General features: G+C 53.2%; 1 protein-coding gene across 1 annotated transcript in view; it reads left to right on the top strand.

The window, feature by feature from the left end:
- The window catches only part of ZNF668 (zinc finger protein 668), an 11,152-nt gene that overhangs the window by 417 nt on the left and 3,071 nt on the right, over positions 1 to 7,664 (top strand). Inside the window, exons 2-3 of the mRNA XM_010837449.1 lie at positions 6,096 to 6,764; positions 7,206 to 7,661. Coding sequence (XP_010835751.1) covers positions 6,096 to 6,764; positions 7,206 to 7,661 — 1,125 coding nt within the window. The remainder of the gene's footprint in view (positions 1 to 6,095; positions 6,765 to 7,205; positions 7,662 to 7,664) is intronic.

Here is a 7,664-nt window from a genome sequence, read left to right as displayed (position 1 = left end):
CAGCCCCAGTGGAGACGGAATCCGAGCAGGCCTCAGTTTCCCTTTGGGTGCCTAGGGCGGATGGGGTTGGCCTGGCCCGAGCGGTGCGGGCGGGGCGGGAGGAGTGCGGCCCCGGGAGGGCGCGGACGGGCTCCAGGCCCAGCGGGTCCTAGAACCCGCCGGCTGTCCCGGCAGACCGGCAGCGGCAGACGCCTGGGCTTAGGCGGCACGGCTGCCCGCGTAGTGCCTTGCGGACCCGAGGGTCCTAGAGCCCGCCATGTTGCGGGCTTTTGTCCCAGGCGCGCAGCCCGCCTAGCATGGTCCCTGGCGCCGGCGGCCCCCCCGCCCCGGTCGAGGTCCTGGCCGCCCCTCCCGCGGTCCTAGAGAACGCCATCTTGCAGGCCTTTGTCCAGGGTCTGGCCTTCGGTCCATTCATTTATTCATTCTGTCATTCTTCGTTCACCTTTTTGCTGTGTTCCCCGCGGCCACGTTTTCCCAGGGCATTTCCTGAGAAGAGCGAGCCCAGGGCCCTGCCATGTGGGGTTGTCTGCCTGGCAGAGGCGCCGACACGTAGACAGTTGCAGGGAGCAAGAAGCGCAGGGTCTCCGCAGTTCTTGGCTCTAACGCCCTTAAAACTCCCACATGCCTTAGAGACCCCATTTTACCGATGAGGAAACTGAGGCCCAGAGCGCCATGGCGCTCTTACCTCTACTGCCTGTTAAGTCTTCCTGAGGACATTGGGGAAGCCGGTATTTGACGAATGCAAAAAGAGCTTTCCCACTGGAGAAAGCAGAGGGAACTGCAGATGGAGATGGATTTAGGTGGGGAAGTTTGAGAATTGTAGCTGGAGCTGAGGTCGCTGTGGGGAGGGGCACACTGCCGCTAGAGGTGAGGCCGGAAAAGTGGGTTGGGATTACCTTGTGGATTGACCAGATTGGATGCCTAGGAGACGATTAGCTCTCATCTCTGCGTGGTTCACAGTTTCCCATCTGCCATCTCACCGGATCCCTCATGGCCTGTGAGGCCTTTTGGTGACTACTTGTTTAGACGTCTGGAGACTGAGGTCTGAGAACATTAAAAAAGTGGCTCTTCACTGTCCCTGCCCGCAGGGTTCTAGCTTAAACTCGGAATTAAATCTCTTGATCCCTGGAGATAAGAGTCTGTTCAGGCAGCAGGAAGTCATCCCCCTCCTAAATCCAGTAGTAAACAAAGATAAGGCTCCCACACCAGAGCAGTGAATCCACTGGGATATTTGGACCTTGTGAACTTGGAAAGGCAGAGAAATTCAGTACAAACTCCTGTTATTGGGGAGGTGGAAGCTAGAGACCTGGGTTCAGATACTGTCTCAGAGGTTGATCTGTTCAGTTTGTTTTGGGGCACCAAGCATGGTCCTATTTGTAGAGGATACAAAATAAAGGTACCTAGCTCTGTGCCAGCCTAAATGCTTGCGCTAGAGACAGAGAATTAACAACTGAACCATAAGATGTGTCAGTGCTAGCGAAGCAATAATCAGGGGACAGAGCAGAAGTTTGGGAGGCAGACCTGGCTTTGAGTATGGGCTGTGACCATGACATTACTTCCCTTCCCTGTGCCTCAGTATCCTTGTCTGTAAAATGGGGGAAAATGGGGAAAACACTACTTAACGTAGTCTGTTCAGTATATAACAGACTGTTATATATAACAGACTATATATATATAACAGTATATATAACAGTATATAACAGACTGTTATATAACAGACTACCAAGTCTGACTGTAACCAAAACAAACAAATGATAGCAGACTGGGGGCACAATGGAAGTTTATTTCTCATGGTTCTGGAGGTTTAGGTGTCCGAGATCAAGGTGCTGGCTGATTCAGATCCTGGTGAGACCTCCTTTCTAGGATTATATATGTGACCACCTTCTAAGTTCTCACATGACCCTTTCTTCCATGCCTGCACATATTCATTCATAACAAACTCCTAGGCAGTTGTGAAGCTTAGCTTGAGTAGTACACATAAAATGCTTAGAATGATACCTGGCCCTTGGTAAATTTGCCAGAAATGTTATCCAGATGAACAACACGAAGGAGATTAAAGAGGAGGGGAACAAAGAGTGATTAGCAGGGATGCAGATAGCACTAAGAAAGGTGGTCAGGGACTTCCCTGATGGCTAAGACTGTCCTCCCAATGCAGGGGATCTGGGTTCGATCCCTGGTCGGGGAACTAGATTCCACATGCCGCAGCTAAGAGTGCAAATGCCACAACTAAAGATCCTGCACGCCACATATAACACCTGGTGCAGCCAAGTAAACTTAAAAAAAAAATTTTTTTTAAGTGTCCGGAAAACCCTCTCTAAGGAGGTGACAGGGAGCTGAGACCCAAATGGAATCAAAGAGATAGCTACACAAAGATCCTTGGGGAATAGTGTTTCTAGCAGTGGACATGGTTAGTGTGAAGTCCCTGATATTGGAAGGAATTTAGGTCTTTGAGGGTGGAAAAGGGGGAACCTGTGTAGGTGGAGCCTAGTAAGCCAAGGAGAGGGGAGTGGGAGATGGGATAGTCAGGACTTAGGTAGTTAAGGGCCTTGCTGGCCATGGTCTTTGTCTTGGGAGCCCTGGAAGGTCTCATGGTTTGGCTAATAAACCTTAAGTAAATGAAGAACACTAGAGAAAGGGCCCAGCCCAGTTCAGTTCAGTTGCTCAGTTGTGTCTGACTCTTTGCGACCCCATGGACTGCAGCCTGCCAGGCCTCCCTGTCCATCACCAACTCCCAGAGTTTACTCAGACTCATGTCCATTGAGTTGGTGATGCCATCCCACCATCTCATCCTCTGTCATCCCCTTCTCCTGCCTTCAATCTTTCCCAGCATCAAGGTCTTTTCAAATGAGTCAGCCCTTTGCATCAGGTGCGAAGAAGAGCAGAGAAAGAGCCAGCCCAGGGACCTGCAGATTTGGGTTTGAGTCTGGGTTCCTTGACTAGCTATGTGTCATTGGGTAAGTTTTTTCGCTTATGGAGGCCTTAATCTCCACATCTGGGGAAAAAAAATGTTAAAAATGCCTCTCTCCTGGAAGCTTCTGAAGATCCATGGATGTGTCCTTGGTTCTTAAATGTTAAATGTTAGTTGGGATGACATAGAAAACATGTTTAGAATAGGTTTATGAATCCTACCCCATGTTCCCTGGATGATTATTCTCATGCAGGGAGCTCGTAGAGTCATCACTGTAGGGAGTGGTGGGTGGAAGAGTCCTCTGAACAGGGAAGTGAGGAGCTGATGGTGGGGTTTTAGACAGGGCCTAGCCTACCTGGCTGTGCACTGTTGCTGGAGCTGATGTCTTCTGGGACTTGCCTGGTGCTCCCCTCCCATTTTCCCTGGGCAGTGCCTTAGGACAGGTTTACCCCTCCAGCTACCTGGTTCCTGGCTCAGAGTGGGAGATTGAGGCTCAAAGCTCAGAACCCCCAGGTCCAGCCCTCTGAGAGAGACAGAAACATAATGGGAGCTGGCTCTGGTCTCCAGGCAATTCTACAGGGATGTGAAAAGACCAAGGTGTAACCTGAGCTCAGAGTTCTGGTCCCCACAGGGTTGGCCCAAGCAGCAGACAAGTCTGGGAGGGTCCAACAACCCAAGGCAAATTAAAACACCTGGATTTCAAGTCTGCTGCATGAGTTATTAGCTATGTGATCATGGGTTAATCACTAACCTTCTTGGAACCTCAATTTTGTTTTTAATAAATTTTATTTATTTATTATTTTTGGCTGTGCTGGGTCTTTGTTGCTGTGCACTGGCTTTCTCCAGTTGCGGCAACTGGGGGCTACTCTCTAGTTGCGGTGCTCGGGCTTCTCATTGAGGTGGCTTCTCTTGTTGCAGGGCACAGGATCAGTAGCTGTGGCGCACGGGCTTAGTTGATCTGAGCATGTGGGATCCTCCCAGGTTGGGGATCGAACCCATGTCCCCTGCATTGGCAAGTGGATTCTTAACCACTGGACCACAGGGAAGTCTAGAACCTCAGTTTATTCGTCTGTAAAATGAGAATAAATAATCCTGATCTCAGAAAGCTATGAGAGAATAAGGTAGCACATGCAGCAAAGTGTCTGGCTCTGATAAGATTCAGTAATTGAGGGTAGTAATTATTATCTCATTGAGCCCTGCCCAACCCTGTGAAGTAAGTCCCCTCTTTTTTCAGATGAGAAAAATTGAGGTCCTGGAGCAGGAAGTACATTGCTCAGGGTCAATGTACAGCTAGGAAGCGAGCAAGCGAAGATTCAAAGCCAAGCAGTTTGACTTCAGAGACTGCACTTAACCACAAAGCTACATTGTTTTTCTGGACCTCAGTCCCTTATCTGAGAAAGAAGGGTAATGATAGAACTTATCTCCTGGTGCCCATGTGAAGTTCAAATGAGTTAATGCATGTAAAGAGTTTAGGATATTGTTTGTTATTTAGCAGGCGCTCTGTACATGTGAGCTCTTATTTTTATTAAGGAGAGTGTTCAGATTGTCCAGAAATGATCGGGAAGGGAGGTTGTGAGAGCCTCATCCAAGGATAAGCAGATCCCCTGAAAACTGTAGGTGGGATTCAGCACTGGGGAAGGTGGGGCCTCAAGCCCTTAACTCACCTTCCAGTCCTAGGATTTAGTGGGGAAAGTATGAAAACCAAGCTGGGGTGGAACAGAGCTATGTAGGATGGGGGCCAAAAACCAAGGGGAGATGTAGGATGAGCTTCCTTTGGGGAGTAAGGCTCCAAAAGGAAGGATTTGTGAGATCCATAACAGCCAGAAAGGACCCGGGAACTTGTTTGGTGTGATGAAAGCCATGGGAAGTTCCTGAGTAGGGGACCGAGCATTACATGGCACCTTAGGGAGAAGACTCTGGCTGCCTGTGCACACTAGACTGTGTATGTAGGGGACAGGAACTGAGGCAGGGCCACTAGGCAGAAGGATGCTGATTCTAAAGATGCACCCCTTGCCACTCACCCTCAGGGACTCCTGCATCCTCCCTGAGTCATAAATTAAAGCCACCAATCCATGAGGTATACGGATGAGGAAACAGGCCCAGAAAGGAGAATCCTGACCTCCCACCTCCCGGTCCACCTTCTGGGCACACCTGACTCCCCTCCCCTCTCCATAGCATTGTCCTCCTTACCTCACCCCCCACCCTGGCTGCCCCCAGCAGCTGCTGCAAGCACTCCTTAAGTGGATCTGCTATAATCCTCTTCCCTTCATCCCCCAGGGAGGATGAGCTGGTGTTAAGACTAATGTAGCCATTAATCCTATTTCCTCCCAGCCATGATCCCCAGGAGCAGTTGGGTGGAGGGTGTCTGGACTCTGAATGGAAAGAAAAGGGGCTGTGACTACAGCCGGGTGTCCCAGGGGGCCAGGCTAGAGCAGATACATTGAGTAGGAGACAGAGGCTTCTAAGTTCTGCTAGCAATGACTCAAGCCACTTGGAGAGTGTCTGAGCTCCCCATTACCAGAGTTATGGGAGCAAGAACCAAAGGGCCATTCCAGAACAGAGGGTGGACCAGGATTCCTATCTGGGGTGGAGTATCTTACAGCTGTGCAAGGCCAGAATTCTGTGTGAACAGTTGTTCCCTCAGAGAGCTAACCAACCAGAAGGGAAAGACAAAATACACATGCTGGGGACCTACCCTTCCAGACAGATGATGCCAGTCACCACATTTAGCCCGCTGGCTCTGCCCTCCTCTGGATCCTTGTCTGTCTTTGCTGAGCACTTAGAGACCTTCAGGCCAGACTCACATCTGGGTAGCCTCCATGCCTGCAGCCTGGCACAGGTCTTGGACGCTGAGGTCAAGAACGTGAAGATGGTGAGATGGACCAAGCCTGGGGCTTCTCGGAAAGCCACAGGGCTTGGAGAAGCCCAGAAGCTGGGGAGAGAAGTGCCAGTGAACATTTGGATGATCCCAGCTTCCCCCCTCAACTCCTCTGAAGTCACCTAGTCCAGCCCCTTTCATCAGTGAACGGACCAGAGGGGCAACAGGAGCACAGAGACAGAAAGGATATGCACCCGGGTGGGACATGCAGATAAGAGTTCCTTCTGAGGCCTCAGAGGGCTTTGGTGAGGAGAGAGCCTTTGGAGAATTCGGAAAGGGCTGTGGCTCCTAACTTTGCTTCTCTTGCAGAGAAGATCCGCCCATCGAGGCCATGGAGGTAGAGTCTCCGGAGGAGCGGTCCCCAGCCCCGGGCTACAAGCGCTCTGGCCGCCGCTATAAGTGCCTGTCCTGTACCAAGACTTTTCCAAATGCACCCCGGGCAGCACGCCATGCTGCCACGCACGGGCCTGCAGACTGCACTGAGGAGATGGCCGAAGCGAAGCTGAAGCCAGAGACAGACCCCAAAGCGGAAGATGCCAGCGGGGACAAGGTGTCAAGTGCAGCGGCCAAGCCTCGGCCCTATGCTTGCCCGCTGTGCCCCAAGGCCTACAAAACAGCACCAGAGCTGCGCAGCCACGGGCGCAGCCACACGGGCGAGAAGCCCTTCCCTTGCCCCGAATGCGGCCGCCGCTTCATGCAACCGGTGTGCCTGCGCGTGCACCTGGCCTCGCATGCTGGCGAGCTGCCCTTCCGCTGTGCGCACTGCCCCAAGGCCTATGGCGCGCTCTCCAAGCTAAAGATCCACCAGCGTGGTCACACGGGCGAGAGGCCCTACACCTGCGCCGACTGTGGCAAGAGCTTCGCTGACCCCTCGGTGTTCCGCAAACACCGGCGCACGCACGCAGGCCTGCGACCCTACAGCTGCGAGCGCTGTGGCAAGGCCTATGCAGAACTCAAGGACCTTCGCAACCATGAACGGTGAGGGAGGTGGACTGGGTGGGGGCGGCTGAAGGGTTGGGAAGAGTGCACCAATAGGGTAAAGACGTTGAGTCCCAGAGAGCGGAAGGAACCAATGGGAAGGCGAGTGAGGCGGATCTATGGGAGCTGGAGGGTGAATCTGGGATCTGATTAGCCTGGGTTCCTAGTGTGCATGGAAGGGGGCGGGGCTTGAAGTTGGGCTGCTCCTAGGATCTTTGGTCCAGTGCAAGAGGTGGTGCGAATGGGGTCCAGGTCTGTTGCATGCAGTGACGAATCTGGAACCTACACCTGTCCTGAAGGCTTTTTACTCTGGGCTACAGCGCTGTGGCCCATAGACCAAGGCCCCGGAGAGGTTAGGGGGTCCTAACTTACAGTGCAAACAGGCAGCGGGGGTCAGGCGATGGGCTGCCACCTTCACACTGGGTCTCTGCACTCCCACAGGTCCCACACCGGCGAGCGCCCCTTCCTCTGTTCAGAGTGCGGGAAGAGCTTCTCCCGCTCTTCCTCGCTGACTTGCCACCAGCGCATCCATGCGGCGCAGAAGCCCTACCGCTGTCCAGCCTGTGGCAAGGGGTTTACGCAGCTCAGTTCCTACCAGAGCCACGAGCGCACGCACTCAGGCGAGAAGCCCTTCCTGTGCCCGCGCTGTGGCCGCATGTTCTCCGACCCCTCAAGCTTCCGGCGCCACCAGCGGGCACACGAGGGCGTGAAGCCCTACCGCTGCGAGAAGTGCGGCAAGGACTTTCGGCAGCCGGCCGACCTGGCCATGCATCGGCGGGTGCACACGGGCGACCGACCGTTCAAGTGCCTGCAGTGTGACAAGACATTCGTGGCATCCTGGGACCTCAAGCGGCACGCGCTGGTGCACTCGGGCCAGCGGCCATTCCGCTGCGAGGAGTG

This window comes from Bison bison, unplaced genomic scaffold (genome assembly GCF_000754665.1).
Source record: "Bison bison bison isolate TAMUID 2011002044 unplaced genomic scaffold, Bison_UMD1.0 scf7180017864072, whole genome shotgun sequence".
NCBI classification, from domain to species: Eukaryota; Metazoa; Chordata; class Mammalia; order Artiodactyla; family Bovidae; genus Bison; species Bison bison.
Note: the sequence above shows the minus strand (reverse complement) of the source record. Positions and strands in the feature narration are given on the sequence as shown.